The sequence below is a fragment of the Lissotriton vulgaris genome, chromosome 8 (genome assembly GCF_964263255.1).
Source record: "Lissotriton vulgaris chromosome 8, aLisVul1.2, whole genome shotgun sequence".
NCBI lineage: Eukaryota > Metazoa > Chordata > Amphibia > Caudata > Salamandridae > Lissotriton > Lissotriton vulgaris.
Genome location: NC_141696.1, coordinates 729,049,312 through 729,074,915, shown reverse-complemented (window position 1 = coordinate 729,074,915; position 25,604 = coordinate 729,049,312). Strand labels below are relative to the sequence as shown.

The window sequence follows — 25,604 nt, the reverse complement described above, 5'->3', positions numbered from 1 at the left end:
TCTTCTCTTTTCTGTTTTTCTCTTCCTTGTCTTTCTTGTTCTTTGAATCACGTATTCTCTTCTCCCGCCCACTTTCTCTATACTTTTCTCTCTCTCTCTCTCTCTCTCTCTCTCTCTCTCTCCTTAGTCCTCTTTCTCTCTCTATCATTTTCCTCTTGTCTTGTTTGCTTTCTTCCTTCCTTTCTTTTTTGAGGAGTGTTTTTTTTCTTAATGTTCTGAAAGCAATTGTTTTTTAATACATTAATTTGTGTGTCATTATTTCCTAACTGTTATATACTATGGTTGCCACTGCACAAATATTATTTCTTGTAGAGCTCCATGTGCCTTGCAAGCTGCATTATTGTTTTTAAGGTCCTAATTAAGGATTCACTGTACATGATAAAAGCATAACGTTATACTTTCCTTGATTACAGACCTCAGCTAATGTGCTTCATGATCAGTAGAACACCAAACCCTGTGACACTCTGACCTCTAGAATGTAGTTCATACACAAGAACAATGGGACAATGTTAATCCTTGGGGGCCCCCACTGCACGTTAACTTTTGTAATACAGATCTAGTGGCATTAGATCTCTGTGCTGGTGTGCTCTAGGGCACTGTTTAAATTATTTGGACGTTATGGACTTTTTGACTTTGTCTCCTTATCCATTTCCTGCGTTGCTCAGCGGGTTTTCAATGATCAGAAGCAGCTTTCACTACCGGAAAAGTTGGACTACAGGACTGTGGCCAGTGCGTCAATTGTTCTGTACTTTGTTTCATTTCATGACATTTTCCCCAGCTACAGCTTTTGGGTTACCACACGAGCTGTTCATGCTGTCCTTCACTCTGGTACTTATAGAACTTTTTTATGTTATAAGTGCACGAAAACAAGCACCAGAATTGAAAGCGATCACCAAGACTCTGCAATCTATTCATGGCTTCTAGGGGACAACTACAAAGCATAAACAGTGTCTCAGAAAAGTTAGTTCAGAGAAAGGAATTATTACACAGAAAAAGATGCATACCACAAGCTGTGCTATTGAAGGTATGGGGGAATAAACATATGCCATGAGGGTACATGGATCCGTTCCATGTGGGAGACTTTCAGTGACCCCTGGATTCAGATCCATACAGCACTTTGTATATGCGGAGTTTTAAACACATCCTGTAATGCTGAAAGCCGCCCTATAACTTCAGGAATGCAAAGTGCGGATAGCAAAAAAGTTTAGGACAGGGGATCTAGTATGCATGAGTGAATTGGTAGACAGACAGGCAGATTGGAAAATTATTACACAGATGTGAGTGGGTGGATTACCCTTCCAACCATGTGCTTACTTTTCCTTCCACACACTCATCCATTCTTCTAGCAAGCTTGTATGCACCTATCTATACATACATTCACTCATCCATTGTGTCTTGCTCCCACTCATTCATAGATTCATCCATTGGCTCATTCTCGCATTCGTCAACATACCTATGCTTACAGCTATAAATAAATAAATAAATAAATAAATAAATAAATCCAGATTTGTAAAGCCCAACTTCTAAGGGTATCCAAGCTACGTATGCAAACAATTAAAAGCTCTTACACATATCAATCAGCCTGACCCATTGACTTTGTTAAGGCCTGCTTACGGATGCAGGCAGCCATGGAACTAGGGAAGGAAGGGGTTTTAAAAAATGGAAACTTGTCTGGAGAAACATCTGTTCAGTACTGTTTCAAAAGGGAACTATTCCCAGTGACAGCCAATTAAAAATATGACAGTCCATAAAGAAAGGGCTGTTTCACCTTGTAGTGTATAATTTTAAACCCTGCACTTAAACAGTGCTCACTCTTGTATAAATGACATACGGCATGGCGCTATCAAGATTCGACAAATGGTCTGCCATTAGCTTCGTTTCTGAGCGCAGATATGTCTTTTTACCTTGAAGGAGAGAGGATCGCTCAGGGGTGGGAGGAGACGAGCTGACACTTGCTGTCATGCATTAGCTGTTCATTCTACTGCAGCCACGCGCAGCTCAGGAGAGCTCACCGTAGGGTGGTACAGGTGGCAGGGCGCCCTGACACACTGCAGTAGCCAGTGGCAACTAAGTAACTCACAGATGAATAAATGCGCCTTGTTGATATTTTTACTAGCCCTGTGGTTTTGTACGGAAGGCTCAAAAAATAATTTTAGTGTGAAGCAGAAAGGTGCCAAAAATCTAAGCAGCCATCTGAAATTTTAAAGAATAATTGTATCATAGACTAATTACGCTGTTAAATGCGATATCTTAAATCAGCGGGAAGTGACTACATCAGTTGCAAATAGAACAGTCCGTTTGAATCATTTGCCTCAAATAATGGAGCGTCCACATTTATAAGAGATGGAAAAGTCCCAGCATTTATATTTTTATACATGGTGTGTAAGTTGTCTTTCCTTTGCTTCTAGGTGTTTTTCCTATTGGGAGCAGATAAAGGGAGCAGCCTGGGAGGAGATGATTGTACATAGTTGGTTAATTTAGAGAGACTTTTTCTGGACTGTATGAGCTTGCAGTCCCTTCTGCAGTGCTTAACTTGAGAAAGAAATTGTGCCGGAGCCCAAAGCTGTGCTAAGAAGCCCGACACCAGTGCAATGAAACTTCTGCGCTTTGAATACCAAGCTTGGAATACCAAGGCTGATTCAGGCCTGGATTCAAGAATTTTTGTCTGGAGAGGACAAGCGTGCACTCAGGTGGGCCAATGGGGGCTCAATTTTAGTCAATTTGGCGCTAGTTTGCAAGCCCTAGATTTAGATCATATCTTCTTCCTAACAGGCATACAGAGCATTAAGAGAGTTATTTGAGAGCAAGAGCTGATGTCTATACACGTCAGCCTCAACTCACATAATCTCCTAAAAGCCAGCCTTCAACACAAGCACCTGGATACCAAGCAGATTGCAATAGTAGTGCAAGCTTAAGGAGGTTCCCGTTACCACACCCAAGCCTTGACATCTTCAAACTAGTAAGACTGGCTATTTATTCCTTGTAATTTTCTAAACACCTATTTCTTTGAGGCTGAGAGGGAATCTGGCCATTGGGATCAGGATGTTCTGCAGCCTCCTGATGACATGTCTGTTAATCCCAGCATAGAGGGTATTCTTGTAGTCTAGTTTGCTCGTGGCAAGAGTATGGGTGATGGTTTTCGGGGTGTTGACTGGGAGCCATTTGAAAATCTTGCTCATCTTATACAGGTTGTGGACGCAGGAGGCACAGATGGTGTTGTCTTGGGCTGTGCTGTCAAGTTTGCAGTCAATGATGATACTGAGGTTCTTGAGAGTAGGTCCTAAATCTTTTGCCTACCAGGTAGACTCGTAGGGAGAGGAGCTCTCTCCAAAGATCACAACTTCAGTCTTGTTGGTTTTCAGTTTTAGGCAGTTGGACTACATCCAACATTCATCTGCATAACCCGTGGTAGCCCTTTATTGCTCTGAATTATGATCAGTCCCATTGTGAGTAGGTGTGATTAGACAAAGATTAAGATCAGTATAATCAGGGCCACTGAAATTATGCAGCAAGGCTTGAAAAATGTATGCAGCAGGGTTGACTAAATCATGAGGCAAGAAAAGACAATTTATACAATGTAATACGGCATATCTTGTGACAGTATTGCTCAGTATTTTGTCTTTTGTTTTACACTTTTTAACACTGTCTTGGCATAGGGTGCCCTTCAATAGTACAAGTTTAACACTTAAGTAGAGGAATAAGCAATAGAAAGATGATCATTCTACCTTTGCGATGGGTCTTCTACTGCATGGCAACACTTGTTGCATCATTTGTTGATCCATATGAGCAAGAAGCAATTTTTAAAATCTGCATATTATGCAGCAGATGATGGATTATATGACACATGAAGCAAATTCATAATTATGTGCAAAATACCACAGTTGCACATGTGCATAATTTCAATGGTCCTGGCTGTAACCTAAGCATTTACTGGAACAAGATATAAGAATATGAAAGGCTCATATTTGTTACCATGCCCTACTGGTGAGAATACATGTAGCCGTGCACAATGTCTTCTTTACTCATGAATGCATTTAGAAGAGAACAGGTAGGCAACATACTCTAGTAGGAATTGTGACTCCACATTATGGGCCCGATTGAGAGTTGGATGGACTGGTTACACCTTCACAAATGTGAGAGATATCCCACCTTCCATTTTATAAGTGCATTATATCCAATGGCATTTGTAATACTGCGGGTGGGACTATTGATCACGTTTGTGATGGAGTAACCCTTCAGCTAAACTCTATATCAGGCCCTAATTCGTAGATAATAGGCTAACATTTGATTTCCCTAATTGCTGCTCATCCATTGAGGCATGCACTGCTACTATCTGAATAGTATAATACATGCCCCCTCCTACAGTATATTACTGTGCGCTATGTACACCCACTAATGGACTTTACTGAGGGTGCTGCGTATTTTTAAGAATGATTGAAACCAAAGGCAGGAGAAACAGCAATGAGAAATGAGACAGTACACACACATAAAGTAGACGTGGCTTAGAATTAAAAGTCAAATTACAAAATTGTTTCGGATATTTTAAGTACCAAGACCGAATGAGGGAGAACATGGAAAATAGCCCTATTAATCTGCTCTTTTTTTTGAATGATGACCAGTCAAGTAATCGTGTTGCAAATCATCCTGCTGATCATATGCCTAAGACCAGTCACAGCTCCCATGGCCAGTCAGAACACTTAAGGATCTCACGTGGGTATAGGCCTGGCTTTAGCGCTGCTGGCGCCTGGTGCAGCAATATTTTTTGCCAACCCCCTCCCCATATGACCTCCTCCTCAGATTCACTCACTACCACCCAGCAAAACTTCCCCTCTTCTCTCCATATTTCCTCTTTCACATACATTTCATTTATTTTAAAGCGCTGGTAAAGGCTGGCTTTACTAATCCACTCAACTAAGTATTCACATAAAATACCAATTTGTTTTTTGCAGCAGGCATATTAACACTCTGTGCTACTTTATGGCGAGTCAAAACTACTGCTAGATGAAACTTAGCAGGAACATTTATCCCAAGAGTTATCTTGACATTTTTATTGCTGCCTGAAAGCTGGTTGTATAAGGAACTCTGCAGCAGGCGCTTTCAAATCCTATATTATTTCCAAAGACAGCGCCCCCCCCCCCCCCCCTTGAGGTCAGTGCAGAGTATGGCTGCACCAGTGGCACTGCCCTAAAGCCGGCCCTGAGTGGGTACGCCCAGTGTTATGCCTTCAGCCTTTAAGCACATTCAGGCTGCTGATCTTTGACATGAATAGAGCCATTCTTCAAACAGTCCTCAGTGCTTTGGATAGCTTTGTAGCAGTTCGCTATAAAAACCCTGAAATAACTATAGAAGGTAGGTCATAACTGTCAAGTTTCAATGTAACTACTGCCACTGTTATTATAAAACATAAAGAGTCTGCTGTTTTTCCAAACATTGTCCAAAGTTTGGTCTCTGTCAGATCCTAGAAACTGTTTGTGGAATGAGGCACCAATTCAGGTGTAGTCCTTTGTTCAATTTTTTATTGAAACTTAAACTCAAATTCAATGTTATTCTTTTATTGATATATTCACATGAATCTTGAAATGATGAAAATACAAACAGATATCATGTGTTTAGTATGTCAAGGTTGCTTCCTCGGGGTTAATAAAATAAAAGTGGTAACAAAATAACAACTTATCTACAAAACTATTTTTACAAAACTTTGAAACCAACTTAATCTAAACTATCAACCACGTGGAACATAAAACTATCCTAAGTTAATACAAACCTGCCAATCTTCTCCAAAAACTAACAATGTTATACTTAGCTACAAAGAGATGTCATAACTATAACATCTCATTAATAATGATGGACATTTCATTACCTTATTAGTAATGCTTAGAGTAGATTTTTTTGTGTATTTAGTTAGTCTACTTCAAATATATGCTATTAAATAAACTTGTTGAGTTTTCAAAAAAGTTAACCAAATAAATCAAGACTTTATCAAAAATTGCTAATTCTTAAATTAGTAGACATAGGTCCAGATGTACAAAAAACTAGTAGCAAATTATGATGAGTATTTTTGCGACCAGTAACAATATCTATGCACTAATAAGTTGCTTCATAAAATTCCAAATCACAGTGAGCCATAATTCGGCATTCCTCACAAATGTTTATGCAATTGATCACAGATTGTGAATCACAGCGATTTAAGGCCGTCACAGACATGGTGACGTTTTTAATGCAGCCTATTTTCCTTAAAGGACACAGGGCTGGGTTTTAAAAAATACAAAGTTTACTTTTTCTCCAAAGTTTGTTTGGGAGTTGGTAGTGGTCCTATTGACCACTGCCTACTTCCCAACAACCCTTTACTTTCAATTCACAAAGGGGAAGAAACCCCAAGCGGACTCCTTTAATTTTGCACATGCATTACCACCCCAGCTATGAAGTCAGTTTTCAATGTTTTGCAACCAGATTTTGGTCACTGCACATTGATACATGTCATACCAAATCAGTATTTGGAAGGGACGTCTAGAACATGCCACTTCCAAACACCCGTTCAATATAGGGTCCCAGTCCCATTTTAGGAGCTGGTGAAAGTTTACTGACTCTTAAAATGGGATATGTACACTCAAAAAGACATTTTAATTTTTGCAAACTGAGTCAGAGTTTTTCAAATGTTAAACTGCTTTGTATCTCTGGCCTCCAGTTCCTCAAATCGGTTAGAAACTGGTGAAAACTGATTAATAAAAGGGCAGATCGTAATGCAGGAGAAAGGGAACTACAGACAAGAATATCCAAAAATCTTTCTGAAAACGTATCCTGTTAAATTAAAACTCATAAAGAACTTAATGGTCGTGCCTACATAAGACTTAAAATATAAGGCAATTTACCATCAGTGACACGTCCGGATTATATCTCTATTTAATTTTGGATTTCGTTATTATCATTAATTTGTAATTAGCTTATGATACTGCATCTAAAAGATGGAGACAATGAAAATATTTAATTAAATAGACTTTTCTTGTAATTTTATTTTTCATAAGTTTCTGTCCCCTCCGGCATAGCTGGTTCACCATGTACTTTGCTGGACATCTTTTCTATTTATATTTTATTACTGGGATCTTAGAGGTTCTACTTGCCAATGTACTGGTGCTTTAATACTTATTGCAAAAGTGATTTGCTTTGAATCTGGCTACTGAAGCCCTGTATGAGAACCTGGGTTACTGGTTGGGCGGGGGTGAAACCCTACTCAAGCAGCAACCACAATCCTTGCCAAAGTGAAGCACAAGCAAACACCAAATTAATCTGTGGTCAACCCACTGGTAGCTTGGCACAGAACAGTCGGGCTTAATTTAGAGGTATTGTGTAAAGTGTTTAGGCAGCACTTCAAGCAGCAATAAAGTGAAAACACAAGAAAAATCCCACACCAATTTAGAAAAATAGAGCACATTTTAAATTAAGACCACAACAGCAAAATCCAATCAGTAGAACTGGAGATATGCAGTTGTAAATATTTCAGGAAATATTGCGCCAACAAATCCTAGAGAGCTAAGTGTGGAAATATGGTTGCACCGCACCGGTACAAAGTCCTAAGTTGAGGCAGGCGGCGATGGAACGCCGGCCGACTACAAGGATCTAGTTAGACCAGCTGAACAAGAGTACCTTAAATCCTGATTGCAGAATGTTGAGCGGTCCCTTGTTGAGGAAGCATCATACAGCTGAGGAGATGAGCTGTTTCCAAGGAGCTGTGATGTGAGGTCCTGCATGATCAAGGAGCCTGTAGACAAGGGCATGCGATGTAAATTCCGGCAATGAAGCTGCTTCACGCAGTTGAGGTGATACATCGATTTGGAAGAGCTGTGAGCCTGCAATGCGAGAATCTGCATCGTAATCAAGGCTGCTGTCGACAAGAGATTTGCGATGCAAGAACTTGCATCAGAGAAGCTTTACACATTGGCGGTTACAAAGAGGGCTGCAAAGTCAAGGCGGAATCCTTGTGGTGGAAAACCCTCGCAGCAGAGTTGGTTCTGCTCGCAGTAGCGGTCGGCAGTAGGTGTTTCTATAGGGCGGTGACGTGGGCAGGAGGAGGGGCAGGGTGGGGTGAAATAATGTATGGATTACGGAGTTTTACAGGTAAGTAAACATTTAAATACATAAAACGAATTTCGTTGCGCACACTGCATCACATTTGGTGATGCAGTGTGCGCAACGAAATTCGTTTTATGTATTTAAATGTTTACTTACCTGTAAAACTCCGTAATCCATACATTATTTCACCCCACCCTGCCCCTCCTCCTGCCCACGTCACCGCCCTATAGAAACACCTACTGCCGACCGCTACTGTCTGCTCGGGTTTGTGCCACACAGCAGAGGAGATTTTAGTCCTCAAAAATCACAATAATGATGTGAATAATATAGACTTGAGTCAGTGCTATATTAAAGATACTTAGAAAACACTAACCAGCAATAGCTGGGTCACGGGCTGGGTGAATAATACACTTTCAACCCGGTCAAAGAAGATTCCGATCTATGGATTAGAATCTTCTTTGACCAGGTTGACAGTGTATTATTCACCCAGCCCATGACGCAGCCATTGCTGGCTAGCGTTTTCTAAGTATCACTTCAGTACAGACTAATTGTACAAGCCGCAACCTAATCACTCAAGGACCGCTATGTGCAGCCACCCATAGGCTTCATCCAAGCCTCCATGTTCTCCGTTACCCCGCCCGAACAACGGTTACGAGGCATTTTATAATTAAGGCTTGTATTATACCCATTCTGATGATGATCCTAGTATTGTTTTAAAAGGATCGAACCGTCGTCGACTTGTTTAAACAGCATGCATATTAATCTAATGTGATAAAACAAGTGCATTAGCTGTTTTTTTCCAAGCTTGTCCTATTTATTCATATTTTCTACAAGCTACCCTTGTCTTGCCTGCAAATGTTTTTGTCCATATGTAATCGTTTTGTGTTTGTGTAGGATGCAGGATTGTGTCCCAGTGTATTGGTGTGCTCCTATTCGCCTTTGAATTTATTAATTCATTAAATTGATCGTCCGGCTGGACATCTTTAATACAGCTCTGACTCAAGTCTATATTATTCACATCATTATTGTGTTTTTTAAGGACCATTGTTTTTGTAAAAAACTGACACCCAAGGTCCTTATCTACCTTGCGGGTTCCCTTATTTGATTTAAAATACACAGCAGAGGAGATGCGTGACTTCTGCTGGATCCACAGATGGGCTGGAAAAGCAACGTTATGCTCCTTTCCAAGGGTCCGGTATAGGGGTAGATCCACTTGGCAGGATAGAACTCACAAATGGCAGGGTCCAAGAGTTGGGGTCAAGGTTGTTGGAGCCCCTGGGGCTCTAGTTAGGAGGCATGCCAACTATCCCTTGGAGTCACTTTGGGGTCTTGGTTCAACAGATGCAGGTCCAGTCCTTCTCACCCAGGCAGGAGGACAAAAGCTAATCACAGCCCGGAAACAATACTTCAGCGCAGCAGTCCAGCAAAGTAGCAGTCCTTTCAGCAGCACAGCTGTTCTTACTGGCAGCGTATTCACAGGTCCAGACATTTTCTGAAGAGTTGGTGTCTGCGGTCCAATATTCATACCTGGGCCTCCCTTTGAAATGGGAGAAGCTTCTAGAGTTTTCCATTTGGAGCCCACAGCCACCCAGCTTTCCCTGTCCTGGCTCCAGACTAACTATCGGGGGTATGCGGCCCTTTGTGTGGAGGCAGTAGACAACCTATTCAAGTGTAACTAGGGCTATGCCCATCTCCACCCACCCATCCTGCCAGTGATGGTCATCCAGGCACCCCTACACTCTCCATTGTGTGTGGCTGACTAGGAGGAATACTCAAAGCCCAACTGTCAGCTATACCCAGTCGTTTGACCCAGAAAATGCAGGCACTAAATGACAAAGGCAGGAAACTGGCAACCTTCTAAAAGTGCCAATTTAAAATACAGCTTTACCATGAGAGAGGATCTTTCATTACAATTCCAAAGACACATGCATGAACTAGGAACCTGCTCCCATTTGGAAAGTATCACTATTATTACATGTTATAAGGTAACTCCAATGTTATCCCATGGGAAAATTAGGCCTTGCAGTAGTGAAAAACAAATTGAAGAGTTTTTATCTACTGAAACATGTAGAACTAAAAAGTACATGTCCAACTTTTTTTTACATGCACTGTGCCCTGCCCTTTGGGCTGTCTAGGGCCTACCGTAGGGGTGACTTATGTGTATTGAAAAGGAATGTTTAGACATTGAAAATAGTTTATTTTGCCAGGTCGAAATAGCAGTTTAAAACTGAACACACAGGCAGCAATGGCAGAGCTGAGACATGTTAAAAGTGCAACTTCGTGGCTGGCCCAATCTGTGCTGCAGGCCCGCTAATAGCATTTAATTTACATGCCTTGGGCACAGATAGAGCCATTTTATTAGGGACTTACTAGTAAATTAAATATGCCAATTGGGTGTAAGCCAATTCTACGTTCTGTCTTAAGGAGAGAGCACAAGCAGTTTAGCACTGGTTAGTATGGCAAAGTGTGCAGAGTCCCAAAGCCAGCAAAAACAAAGTAGCCAACACATGAGGTCTGATGGCACAGAGTTAGGGAGAAAGCTATGCCAAGGATGTCAGGTCTAACAGCCTGTCTGCTAAAGTTAAATAACAAATAACCATTACCTTTGCAAAAGGTGTTGTACATTCCAAAAAGATTTCTAAGTTTGATCTAGATCTGTGGGACAATGCACAAGGAGATCTGGGATAAATCGTTCCTCTCAGAAAACGTCTTGTCTAGAGGTTTGTGGCCTGAAGTGTGAAATCAAGAACAAACTCCTCATGTGGCTATTAATATACTTCCACAAAGCAGCTAAAAAGATTTTAATACAAAATGATTCTGTTATTATCCTAAAAATTGAAACATATTCTTTGCCATGGATATAAGCAATCTTTTGTAGAGAAGTGGTTGTTTTCAGCAGCTACAACACACTTATGGGAAAAACTTTTCACAAGGGCCTGTAGTGGTCACCTACATTTCAGAGACAAAGAGTGATAGGGGTGTTAATTCAGGAGCTCAATTTTCCTCTTAAATCACATGTGCATTGCTAAACTTAGATGAGATGTAATGGAGGTTTACAGAGCCATGGAATCTCTCAAGTGCAACCCCCTTGGAAGGACTGTGTGGTACAGCCTTTCTTTTTTCTTAGTGCAGCAAAAATATGAGAACATGTAGTCAATATATGGTGCGGTCACATTTCATAACTTCTGATCCTAGAAGTGTGTGTTGTAGACTGCTTACAACAGGCCTAAGCCATGACATTTTGAGATTTCTTCTTGTGCTATTCCTGTTAATGATCATAACTGTCAAAATAGTATTTAGTCTTTTGTAAATGCAGCAGCAGCCGGCCTGACTCGTGGGTTGCAGAGTTTTGAGTGTCCTGGTTCGACACTCAACTAGAGAACGGGGGCCTGTAATGCAGCCTGCATGGAGAACTGGGAAAGTGTGCATGACTGGTTTGGGCGGCCCGAAAGGGCCGACCAAACAGTCATTGCGCACTTAGAAGTGGGTAAACTACTCCTTCCCTGTTCTGCTCTGAGAGCAGAGCAGACCCGCTTGCACGCCTGCCCGCCCGTAAAGGACATATAAAATGATAATAACTTAAAGTTATTATCGTTTTATATTTCCTTTACTGTGCACTGTACAAAATCTTGGGGGTGATGCTCCTCCGCCATAGCGGAAGAGCCGCATGTGTGTAAAGGATCACTGGAACTGGGCAAGGAAGGCAGGTGTTTTATGTACAGATAAATTAAAATGATGCAACCCTCCTTTTACTAATATATTTTTTCTAATGATGAATATGAAAGGAAATTTACTTACATTCTCCTGGGAAGTGTCACCATAACCGATTGGATTCTCAAAAAAGGCAACACAATGCACAGCTGGCCTTACCAAACTTAACGTTTCATATTTAACCTGTCCTTTCTGCTCCCAATCGTATCGTTTTTTTCAGAAGAAACTCATACAGTCAGACAGTGAAGAGTCAGTAATACAAATACTCATCTGACTGACCCTATAAGAAATAACTAACAAGACACCGTAGGATCGTTGTTGGATAAATACAAATCAGTTGACGGTGGTCTTGTGTGAGCATCATAGTTGATTCACGTATAGAATCAATTTGTTCATATAAAAAAAGAATAAATTGTCTTTCACTGTGATAGTGATTTTCATTTGCTTGTAATCCTGGCATATTCTGATGTGTCTGCTTGTGAAAATATCTCATCTACATTTGAATACATACTCCTCTCTTACTGATGAGTTTGCACATTGCATAGTCATTCTAAATGGACTCAGCCAGAGCCATTTTTTGCGGATTTTTCCTTTAAGTGAAACACTGGATTAATTAATGTTAGTCTTATTGTTGAAATAAAATGGCAGGTTCTCCTGCAAGTAAGCTACTTCCAGGGATGTTGCTGGCTATAAAATAGTATGATGTTCTGGAGATCAGTCAAACATTTAGAGGATTGGTGTTCACTCATTTAAAGCTTACGAGGGAGTCTGGCCTTAATTTGAGTCAGGTTCCCTATCCATCTTTCCTCAATTACTATGACCTTTGTGTCCAAACCATATGCCCCAATACAGGTGTAAATGAAGCGCCTTTGTTAGTCGAGTCAACCCTACTAAGGGATGGTGAGGGCGGCCCATTGGACGGGTATTGTGGCAAGGAGGGTGATCAAGCATGCATAGTTCCTCATTGGCAGTGGTTAACGACTTGCCACAACGATCGATTACATATGTGAGGTTGGAGAATGTTTTTCAGAATTAGAAAAGATTGAGCTAGAAAGTGGTCTCTATCCTGCAGTGTTTCCGAAGACCGGACTGTAGGCCAGTACAAGCAGTCCTACCCTCGCACAAATGTAGCGTTCAGCGCTTTTTATGAGCGGCCATGATTTCTTGTTATCTTTACACCTCGGCTTAAATGATTGCTCTTCTACACTGGGCCTTGTCTCTTACCTTGCAGTGTTCAATGAATCATGAACACAGTGAATGTGACCCCCGGGTCAAACCTTCTTCAGAGTAAATTGTTAAACTGGTGTGAGGATGAAAGACAATCTGTTTAACCTTGTGATGGAGTTAATAAGGCAATTAGCTGGCCTTTAAAGAAGATTTATATGTTAAAAGTGACAGTATTATCTTTGGACATACGGTAATACGGATGCTTCGTGTCCTGGCCATTCTTCGGCTGCATTTCTCTCTGCAGGAACAGGCGTTAGCACCTCAATATATTCATCCCATAAAACAAGGCAGCTTTTAGGATGATATATCAATCAAATCTGAAAGCCGGAGTCAGTGGTTCCTAAAATTATATGTCCATGTATTAATGTGACAGGTACACTGGCCCACACCAGCAAGAAGGTTAAGCTCTGTGAGCCGATAACACACAGAGTCAAAACCTGGGTGTTTTAAGTTCCAAACTTTTAATATTTGTAACAATAGGGGTAAAAGACAAACTAGCCTTATCTATTCATGTGATCAACTCTTCATCATGCTCGGGCTACTTCAAAATCATATTTGTTTGTTTTTTGTCTTTCAGGATGGCATGGCAGCAGTGCTTAATTATAAATTAAGTACTGCATAGCCGCTGCTACCACACTTAACTCAAAGCCGAGTTCTACTTTCTTGCAGCAGTTTTTGCCATGCTCTGCATAATGTGATTCACAGAGTTGCACCCTGTTCTCAACAGCCACCAATGTACCAGTAGCCCGCGTAGGATACCATATACTAAGTTAACCAAAGCTTTATCAACTTTGTCCCCAAAAAACTGTTTCACATCATGTGAGCATTGCTGCAGTTGCAACTGGACCTTTTTTGTCTACAGAGTAGATTTGCCACTGTAACAGGTGCAGGAAGGAGGGGATATGTAGACAGCATCAGTAGCGATGCAAAATAGTATGATGCCAGGTAGAGGCCGAGGAAATCTATTTAGCTCGCGTGTTCCTCCCTTATTATAGCATAGATTCTATTGCCTGCTTATACGACAGGAGCACTGCTGGTCACCTATTAACACCCATCAAATTGAGTCGCTCACTGCAGATTGATCCTTTTCTGTTGTAAACAATGCTTTCTTGGAAATGTTTTGGTATGTATTGCCCTTCGATTTCATCGTATTTGCATGTTTATGCTGTATACTGTATTTTTTGAGTCTCCGGGTTGTATCATTGAAATCTTCTTTTCCTGGCTTTGGAGTAAGCTCCTTTGGCAAAATTGCTGACTTTGTACTTTTGCCTACAAACATTTAAAGCATTCACTTACATTTTTGGGGGGTTTAATATATATTAGAATCTTTCTTTTTCCAGACTTGTCTTCTACTTTGAGAACTGTAGATTTATCCTGTTAATAGATTACCAGCTATACATTTAATTAGAGCACTTGTTGGAACCAGTTTGGGGTCATAGAGCAGAGAGGGGATTTCTTTTGCCACAAATAAATCAATTGGGTCAGTTTGCCACTGATGTTCCCGGGCCATCCTTTTATGAAGCGCAACCACTGAGCACCAAGTAAAGCCATTTAGCACTTAACACTCATGATACCCAGGCATAGTAGTCAAGGGCTTACTCTGGAAGGTGTTATGGGGTTAGTGGCTCAAAATTTTGTAATTCACAGAATAATTCTTAAGACATCTATGTACAGTCAGTATTTTATCTTAAGAGCGAAAAGGTAGTTATACTGACATACAGACAAATATGTATGGGTGGAAAGTTGTCTGTGCTGACATATCATAACTCATTGGTAGTCACCACTGGGTAGTTATAGTTAGGAACACGTTTTGCAAATAATTTTTTTTTGGTTTGCTCAAAAGATTTGTGCCATTTGACGAATCTTCACAGAACCTCCCCCAAAAAAGTCTGATCCACTTCATCTCCTTCTTGGGATGTTTTGGGATGATCCATTAAGGAGGGCTGGCAAAAGGGTGGGGGGTCCGAAAATGTGTTTTTCCCATTTATTTTTCCATAAAAAAATTAGACACAGCTACAACCAAACCATTTGAACGGAATTGCACCAAATATGGCAGAAAGCTAGATCTTGGTCCTGAAAGCATGCATAATTTAGTGTAAATCTGTTCAATAGTTTTTTTGAGAAATTAAGGTTCAAAATGTATTGATATTTCACATCATGGGGGATTCATGTAGCTGACCGATCTCTAGATAAGATCTGACTGACTGCCACCACATCAACAAAGATGTGGCCGCAGCCATTTAAGGACTGTGGGACTCAGTGCCCTTTCCTGACCAAAAGTAAACAAAACATATAGGGGACAGAGTAGGAATACCCTGCCCCCCTAGCATTGGTGGGGAGCTTCCAAGAAGACACCCGGGGACCAATAACCTATATTAGCTTTACTTCAAATTAATGAAGGATTTACAAATCTGCAGTACAATTATTTTAAAAAATCGCCCCCCCCTTTTTTGGAAAAAAAACCCTGGAGTAGGCCAGAGCCCAGGGGGTCTACGTTACATTTTTTGATAGAGGAAGGGGCGTGTGCACCCCCTCCCCATTCTAAATTACGGCCCTGGGCACCCCATACCCCTAGGGGCGAATCTTGTTTTTCGCAGGTTTCGCCCCTAGGGCCCCACCTCAGGTTTCGCCCCTACTGGCCCCTCCTCAGGCCAAATTATGTCCCCAGGGGAAATCCTCTTTTTTTGTCGGGGGGGCGTGCAGCCCCCGCTCTGAGATGATTGATGGCCCCAGTTCCTCTATCATCAGGGGCTCTTGCCAGGCAGTACACACATTTTATGTTTTTCTCTGTCCTCAAGCACAGGCAGGGAAAATGTGTACTCTCACTGTGAGAGCAGAGACAAAATCTGCTTCCGCAGAATTGGAGCATACTGGTTGCCAGCTTCTTCCAGCACACAAAGGGTATACTGGGTCACCCACAAAAGAAATTGTGGCCATCTCCAATAAGGGATGCTGGCTGGTTCTGTGGGGACCCTATGGCTTCCCCCACAAGCCGTAATGTATTCCAAAGATGTTGGCACCCCTGTTGCGCAGCAGAAAACCCACAACAATAAAAAGTGTCTGATTCCTGCTAGGGGAACCAGCAGGGACAACAGGGGTCCTTTGGCTCCCTCCCCAGCCCGCAACATATTGCAAAAATCTGAGTGCCCTTGTTGGGTACCTAAGTACCCATAACAACATAGAGTGATCGGTCCACAGTTTCCACCTATTTAATAGAGGTGGGTGTCCCGAATGTGTACGCAGGCACCCACTATAAAAACAAATTGCCCATCATTTTTACACTGCTAATTAACTCACATATTACATTACTTATTAAATGTTCTATGGCATGACTGATAACATCACTGCAACATCTGAAATAACCTCAATGATAACATCACTGTGCATGGTGGGGGGTGCGAGTTATAGTTACTTGAGATAGCTATAACGGATGAATTTCATTGTTTTTATTTTGTTTAAAACGGTATGTTTTAACTTACATTTTCACCTAACTATAACTTTCATTTAACCGTTGTTTATTTCAGTGAATTTATCAATTCCCTCAAGAATGCTTTGGTGGAGCCTTGAAATTCACATTGCTCTCTATAAGGCTCATTTCACTCTCCATCTTGTACACCATCCATACACAGGAGAGACAAAAATGAATTCCTGTGTGCAAGCTGTCACTTATAGCACATGCTGTCCATGCTTATCCCGCTACTCAGTTTACCCTGTAGACAATCATGCAACATCCATTTACAAATGAATGGAATGAGCGACCATTTGGCAGGGGACTGGCAGACCATTGTTAGACAGAGAGGTTATGTTAGCAGGCAACTCTCCATGCGCAGGCACAGTGAAAAAGGTCTATCCTCTCACCATACTCAGTTGCTGCCACCAGCATCAACCCTCTACAGCACAGTGAGGTGGTGATAATCGTGCTCAGTAGAGGAGGGATGCACTTGGTGGGCAGAACAATCCTTGTCACAGAGGTTTCTCATCATACAGGCATGATTATTGTATGCACCAAAGCCAGACATTCCTAGAAACTGGCCACTTACATAACCCAGGACATGGGTGCCCTCTCTGTAGAGCGATTTGGGGGACATCCCTGTCTCAATAGCTATTAATTTGGGTGGCTCAATCAAAACCCTGTACCTCACATTTAATGGTGTGACTTGCACTGTCCATCCCTTCCTTGGTAACGCAATCTAGACCTACATTTCCGATTGTGCCAACCAAAGAAATCTCTGCATATCCTGGTTCAGATGTCGGTAGATGTAATGGCGTTTCCATACAAGCCCTATAAATTGTGGTAAAAAATGAAGGGTCTCTCACTTATCTCAGCTTTCTGTTACTACTACCACTCTGTCTCTAACTCCTTCCCCTCCCCCCCTGTCCTTTTTCAATCTCCTCCTATTTTTCCTGTGCTGTGTTTGCCATGCACAGTATAATTAATACAACCATGCAGACAAACAGCAAGCAAACATCACTCATAAAAAGAGAATATTAAGGGTGCTGCACCATTTAGCTTCCTGTTTTCTGAACAACTGTGCGTTAGTAAAATTCGGACACTTTAAATCTGTTGCACAATCCAACAGCGAGCAAGAGTCTTCTCCTTGTGCTATATCAATATATTGGATTTCTGACAAAGTTTATTCAAAGAACATGTACTGTACACGGATTGTAAAATTATACTTAAAGTAGTGCGGTGTGTATGCTATTCAGTGTTTACAAGAAGGTGGCATATCTGATCATTCATGAACATAACTGGTATTTTTATGTTGGACGATGTCTGCTTAGGTCTCTATTTCAATAGTATTGTTTGAAACAGCATACGTATAAAATAGGATCAAGGCCAATGTGAGTCATCAGGAGAGCAGGGATTGTAGAACCACTAACCTGATTTCAAGATTTCTGTTTTTGGACAATCATGAGGGATTTGACCTTTGTGTCCTCTCTCTTCTGGCTTTGCATATTGTACTGTTCAGCTCACTACTATATTGTGATAGTTTAGGCATGTGGAAGTAGGATTTGACTCAGACTGATTTCTGGCTCATTCACTGAAAAATATCTGAGATTATGCAAGAAATAATGTTGCAGGCCTCAGGTGTAACACACATCCCCAACTCCTTCCAAACTTCACTGGTTCATCATCAGCCACAGAGCGGGGTTCTGATATGTTTGCAACATGCATCAGAACGTTTGCATACGTGACCAAACCTCACTTGCAATCATTCTGATTCCCCTTAGTACGATCTGAGTAATTTCATCTGAAACCTTCCTCTGCTGACCATCTCAAAAGACAAGCTCGCTCAGACCAGGAGTTGGTCATTCAGAGATGCAGTCCCTCCAATGAAATGCCCTCAGCCAGTGCAGCATTTCCAATGCCAATCAGAGATCTTCTAAAGTCATGCCTCTTCTCTTTAGACTTTCACTCATCTGAAGCATTATATTACACCCCCACAACAATAAAATCTGATTCTTGCCCTCATTAAATTTCAACTTGTACCTTGGTCAATGCAATGCGCCTGTGTTCCTAGGAATCCAACCAATACCACCTCCTTTTTACCCACACTATGCCAGCCTGCACCGTCCAAGATAGTTCAAATTTCCCACTGCCATCCTTTTAGTCCTACCCCCACATTTATTAAAGAACAGCACTGCACCAAAACACCACAGTGGATGTGCGTAACACAATTGGCTCATTCCCTAAAGCCAATCAAAGCAACACACGAAATTGAACAAGTTTCACAGCTAATGGTATAAACATATAATTCGTAGAGGATGGATCTTGCTTATGAGATTGATGGAGATTGAAATATAATATGACAACAATAGTAAGGCATTTGTCTTGTAAACTATTTTCCGTTTATCAAGCATTTGAACAGAAAAACAAGTGTATTGTGAAAATGCCAAACTATAATGAAATATGTTTTACTAAAGTCCACTTATCAACATCCTATAATGCATTTTGCTCCTGCCAGGGCTTAGTAAACGAATAGTGGTAGACAGCAGTCCTTGAAATGGTTGACATTGTAATGCTTTATTGTCTAATATTACATGTTCCCCATGATCTATTTGGAATGGTAATTCATTTTCCTGGTGGTTCAGGTAGCTGTTCGCTCGTTTTCATGCAGCAACATAGAATGTAATGACAGCTCTATTAATAGTTCATATGGATTCATTCTTACAGCATCAGTTTTCACCAGTGCCTTGTGACTCTAACCAGGTGGTGAGTGCTATGTAAATGCTCCCCATCAAGTCACGCTATGCTTTCTTTGTTTGAATCCTCCTCTTATTTGTAATTATTCTTTTTTTCCAGACGGCAGCAATGCAGTGGACCTATGAGATCAATGGTCTACCACCTCAGACAACACCTCCCCGCTCTACGTCATCCAAAATAGCCTCCACCGGTTACCTGCGGTCAGCCACAGTCCGACAGCGCAACTTCCTGCGGGAAAACATCAAGCTGGCTACCACAGCTGTGTCATCCCCGGTGAAAGGAGCGCCTCTGGTCTTGAGAACTAAATAAACGAGAACCCTTTGTTCGTTCTCTTTTTTTTAACGTTGTTTTGTTGGATTATGAATATGTAAAAATAACATAAGAGTCTAATAAAGATCACACTTTTATTTTTAAAATGCTGTAATTATGATTTTTTCAATCCAAAGAGCCAAAACAAATGAGCATAATTGTTTGTCATACAGAAGTACCCTACGGTTGTACAAGATTCAAAAATAAGACTGCAATTGGAACCGTTTGGCACAGTAGCTGCAACATTTTATACCGACCATCAACTGGTTACATTTCACCTCTGAAAGGCAAAAATAAAAGGTGGTACCTTCTGGTGTAGTTTTCCCAATCCACTTTTTGTCTGGAGTTAAGGGGCACAGACAGGGGCATAACAAACACCCCTGGAGCCCCCCATGGTGTGTGTGGGGAGGGGGGGCAGTGTCAAGTACATGAAGGGGCCCCCCTCAGCTCATCTGCAGAGAGCTGTGACAGAGAAAGGCTCTACAGCAGCAGCTGCATGTGCACCCTGCTCCGAGCCCCTCGCTCTGACCCAGGACTGAAGAAAAACAAAGTAACACTTTACATTGTTTCTCTTCAGTCAGAGCCACGAGCCAGGCACGGAAAAAGGATGGGGGTGGGGGCCTAATGGATAGCAGGACGCGGCACAGTGGAGAGCTCACAGGAGAAAGGATGGTGGTGGGGGCCCTCGGAGTTACAGGCCTGGGATGTGCTTAACCCAGTGATCTTTCTGCGTGGAGTGGGGAGAGGTGGATGGGGCGAGGGGTTGAGTGGGAGGTTGGGGGGACCAGGATTATGTTGCAGTGGAAGATTGAATATGTGGAAGGTTTCACTCCCTTCTGCGTCAAGACAGGGCCAGGGGCGTTACACAGGCCCCCGCAGCCCTTGCGTTGCGTGGGGCGGGGGTGGATGGTGGGGAGGGGCACGCTCCAGGGACGCCCTCACTTCATTATGAATGAAATGGTGCACAGTGCACAGGGCACGCCCGGCCTCTTAATAAATTAAATTGTACACTCACCCCCTGGGTCCCGGTCTGGCCTCTGAGTCTCCCTGCTTTCTATTAAATGGTGGTTCAAGGTGCGCACAGCTCGCAGTTGTCTCTGCGATGTGTCTGGAAGGTCTTCAGGGTGGGGCAGGGCTGGTGACCAATGCCCTTATTGAATTATTTGTCATGCGCATTGAGTACGCGCAACTCAAGGTGCGTGTGAGACTGAGGTGTGGCATCCCAGGACCCAGCCACACTCCTACGCCGTCGCCAGAAACTGGGAGGAACTGTCCGACGACCGTCACCGACCATCATTTAAATTAATGTATTACTAGCCCCCCCTGACTGGCTAGCCTTACCCTGCCCATGCCTTCTGCATCTGCTGCCTGCCCAGCCCACTATTGCCAGCTTTCCGACCTCTGAAGCTGCAGGCTAGGCCCAGCCTCAGGTCAGGTGAGTCTGCGCCCGAGCCTAGTAGACAGGAGTTGTCTGTGGGTGGTGGCGAGGACGGTGTTTTGAACTTCTGCAGGGCCTCCTGTACTCCTAAAACCTGCAAGGAGGGCTTATGGATTCTGAGGAGTGTGATGTTCATTTTGTCACCATTGCATCTGGGGTTGGGTAGTGAGAGGCCTCCTGCATCACAGGATACGTGGGGAGGGGCCCGCTGGCAATAACCCGGTGTGCACCCTGCAGCGTTGGAGCAGGTCTGGGGGATAATGTACCTGTCGTGTGGCGGAGAAGTTTGCAGGGCCCTTGTTGTCACGTCACTCCGCGAATTGCTGGGCAGTCAGGATTGAAGTGTCGGCATTGTCCCCTTCAGGCTCTGGGCCGGCACTTTTGCGGACACTGTCCTTTTCATCCTATGGCGGCCCTTCCAAGAGAGCTGGCCTGGTACCGCCCCTTTCCTGCAATGATGCTGGAATAGTCTGTTTCATGCACAGTGTCCATTGCTTGTGGCTGGCACTGTCCCTTGTGGTGATCAGGCTAGAAGTGCTGGTACTGTCCATTTAACGCTCTGGTGTCCCTTGAGAAGTATATTTTTCTTTATTGTGAGATTACTTAAAATCATGACAATTTAAAAACAAACAAAAAATAAATTTCATATTAAATGCAACAAAAAATTAAAGTGGTTTAACAAAATGCAATAGTATGTATAAATAATTATTGTTATTATTATTTTTGCACAGGAAGCAGCTAAAATATGTTTAAAAATGTAATAACATTGTTGGTGAGTGTGAAACCCGCCCCCAACTTTCAGTAAAACATACAGAGGCTCCACTAGTAAGAGTCTTGGAGTTAAATAGGGGACTGGGGGTAAGCATGGGCAAATTTTGCGGATCTCGCGTTCGCGAACTTTGCGGATTTGCGGATTCGCAATCCGCAAAATCCGCGAATTCCCGCGAATTTGCGGATTTTTTTTTTTTTGTGTTCGCCCGTGTTTCTGCCAGTTCGCGAGGGTTTTTACAATTTCGCAATTTGCGAACTTACCTGTCGGGTCGCAAGTTTTGCGAACTTGTTGTTTCTACGTGTCCAGCCTGTTTGGGACACTCTTCTTCATCACTGCCACTCTCTGTCACCACTGCCACTCTCTGACTACTCATGCCACCCTCTGGCCCACCCATGCCACCCTCTGTTTCATCACCACACCCTCTGGTTGTCCAGTGTACATTATTTTCGGCAAAGCAAAGCACACCTTCCCTGCCTCAAGTGACCTGAATTAATTTGGGGCTGATTAATGTGTCACAGAATATTTTTTTAGCTGGCACCTGCTTCCTTAGTGCGCCCTGATTAGTGATCTTTTGCACTTGCTAAGTGCTTTCATTGTTGCAAAATTAGTTACAACACCTGCCCTGCCCCAACTGACAATAATGAATTAGGGGCTGATTAATGGATTTTAACTTCCAGCCTGGCTCCTGCTTGTCTCCCTTAGCTGTAATTCAGGACCTTTGTGGCATATGTGTAACTATTCTGAGGTTCAGAGCAGGGTCACATAATAGTTTCAACTGGCAACTGAACTCTGGAGGGGCCCCTCAGGAAGCACTACAGGAAATGGCTACTAATGATGAGCCTGAACTTTTGAACCTGGTAAGTAGTTACTTTCAGTTTTGCTAAGATCGTATTTCTGCAATTTTGCACTTATTCGCGGGGCGCAAACTCACGCGAACAGTGCGAGCAGTGCGAGCAAAATCCGCTGCTCGCGGATTTGCGGATTTTGCGGGAAATTCGCAAATCTCGCGGATTGCGGATTTCCCGAAAATCCGCAAAATCCGCGAGCGGAACGGATTTTCCGCCCATGCCTAACTGGGGGTCCCAGGCCTGTCATGAATTTTGAAGATTGTGACGATGGTTCCTGCAAACCTACGGAGTTACGTTTTTTTGCAATTTGGAAAACAAATTTTGCGAACTTAACATTGAGCATTGTGTTGTTGGGGTTCATTGCTGATATAATAGCTTGCCGGCATGATCGAACGCCGTGCTCGATCCATTCACCTTGCAACAACCGCCTTCTATCCTTGAGAAATGTTCGGCAAACACACACCACATGCTCAATTGATTCTGTGTAATGACCGCAGTCCCTACAATTAGTGTCCTCATTTGAACAACGCCATGCAGGCAAGTGTTTTAAAAAGGGCCATTCGCCCATCCTCAGGGCCATAAATCTTTTCTTCCAAACAGCTGCATAGGTGCTTGAAAGATATGGGGCCTCTGATCTGGGTTTGAGCTCAGTGATTATCGACCAGGCATGTTTTCGTTTAGACAATTGTGCCCTGTCCTGATGGAAAGACCAGAGGCGAACACTTCTTTTAATGGACAATTTAAGTGCCTGCTGAGGCGGATTGGTTCCCCAATAGTCCGCTGCATCAAGCAGTTTCAAAGAGTGGTCAAGGAAACATCAATGTTTTTGACTGGGGTGACTTGCTGATATTTCTTGCCACAACTTGGTCTCCAGGCTTCCTTCCCTTGAATTACGCAGTCTGTGGCACAACTTGATGAATGCACCTGCACCGACGCCCTCATGATTCAGAAGGCCGAGCTCGAGCCTGATCTGAGCCGGAGATGCCGATTTCGGAAGGTGCCAGACTAGTTTGGAGTTTCTGGTTGTTGTTTTATTCAGCATTGACAAGTTGCTTCCAACATTAATTTTTAGCTGTAGGTTAAACAGTTTGTAACCTTTACCTTTATGACTGTCAGGAGGGGGGATAAGCTTGGGCCAAGTATCTGTGCCGAAACTTTCATCATTGCTGCTTCGACGGACAATGCTTTTGCTTTGACTGCTTCTTTCTACAAAAGAGCCCTTGGAATCAATGTGTATACCCAGATATTTATATGATGTCACAGTTTCAATTTTTTTGCCGTCAAAGAACCACCCACCGGTTTGCTGCTTCCGATTCCCGAAGGTGATAGCTTTCGTTTTCAAAAGATTTAATTCCAGAGCATTACTTAATGTAAAAGAAAGCAGCTGGTCAAGAAGTCTTTGTAAACCGACCCTCGTGTGGCTGAATAAAACAAGATCATCGGCATAAAGCAAATTGGCATAAACCAAATTACTAATTCGGGGTCCACCAAAGTGAAGGGGGATGAGAGTTGACCTTGTCCAAAATATGGGATAAGTCAGAGATAAAAAGATTAAACAAAAGAGGGGCCAACACACACCCTTGTTTGACTCCACATAAAGTCGGTATTTTTCTTGAAACGTGTGACCCATCACCCAGTTTGATGCAAAACCAGGTCTTTGAATGAAGTTGGATTATTAATATTAACAGGTCACTCGGGATTCCACATTTTTGTAATTTGTGCCATAACAGGTCCATAGGCACCCGGTTGAAGGCCGCTTTAAAATCGACAAAGCAGCAGTGCAATGGCATTTTTAAGGATGCTGCTTTCTCCATAAGTATGGATAGGGTCAGTAGGTTGCTAGTAGTGCCCGATTTGGCCAAAAGCCAGTCTAATTAAATGGCAGCCGCTGAGTTTTTAGCGCCCAGGCGACAGATCTTCCAACAGGAGGCTGGCGAAATACTTGGAGTCTACGTCTAGGAGTGCTATCATCCTATAGTTTTTAGGATCGGCTCTTCTGCCTCCTTTAAAAATTGGGTGGTATATCGTAAGTGTGACGGCAATGCAAAAATAGTGGGGCCAGATGTTCAGACCAATGCGTGGGTTCGGCTTTAAACAGCGCCTGCGGAAGCCCATTATGGCCCGGGGCCCCATCCGAGTGGGGGTTGGTGATACATCGAGTAATATTTTGTCTCATGCCTTCATAAGAGAACCAGAAGTTTGAAAGTAAAGGGTCTTGCTAGAACTTTGTTTCCTCTATATTAATAAGTGAGGTAAAGACATTTGGTATATCATTTATGGTTAATGTGCCATTTCTCGTTGTTTTCCATAGTGAGTTGATGTTCAATTGATCCCTTTCTTTATTTTGATCTAGGAAGTGCTCTGTTAGAAAAAGAGCCCATTCAGCTTCACTTATGTTGGCGCTGAATTGGCCAGTTGCGCCCAGTGTCCTCCTATTCACCAGTGTCCAAAAGGGTTTAGGATTGGAGTTTTTGCTGGCGTGGACTAGTTTCAACCAAAAACCATGAGAAGTGCTACACTCTCCTTTTAGGCGCTGTGGAGTACTGTTCAGACGTGTCGCCACTGTCCATGAAATGCTTCAGCACCTGCATGTACTGCCTATGAAATGTTACAGGCTCTACACATATTTAAGAATGTACTGTCTGATGTGTGTATGCACTTCGCATTGGAATGCTGTGTGTCTTTTTAGAAATGCGGTTCTGTCCTATGAAATTGTCTGAGATCTGGTTGGGAATGCCTATATTATCCCTTGAAACACTTGGGACTTTCTAATTTGTTTGAATCTGTTTGTACTGCCACATGAAATTCTTTGGAATCTGTCGCTACTGTCCTAAGAAATGTTTTGGGAACTGTTTGTACTGCTCCATAAAATGCTCAGGGATATGTTTGTACTGCCCCATGGAATGCTTTTATATCTGTTAGTGCTACCACCCCTGGAATGCTCAGGGATATGTTTGTACTGCCCCATGGAAAGCTTTTATATCTGTTAGTGCTACCACCCCTGGAATGCTCAGGGATCTGTTTGTA

At 42.6% G+C, this 25,604-nt stretch overlaps 1 protein-coding gene across 1 annotated transcript in view; it reads left to right on the top strand.

Annotated features, from left to right (window-relative positions):
* The window catches only part of CFAP47 (cilia and flagella associated protein 47), a 2,734,468-nt gene extending 2,714,842 nt beyond the window's left edge, over nt 1-19,626 (top strand). The window contains exon 64 of the mRNA XM_086934611.1: nt 19,310-19,626. Within this exon, the coding sequence (XP_086790737.1) occupies nt 19,310-19,519 (210 nt within the window). The 3' untranslated portion in view covers nt 19,520-19,626. The remainder of the gene's footprint in view (nt 1-19,309) is intronic.
* The last annotated feature ends 5,978 nt before the right edge of the window (nt 19,627-25,604 follow it).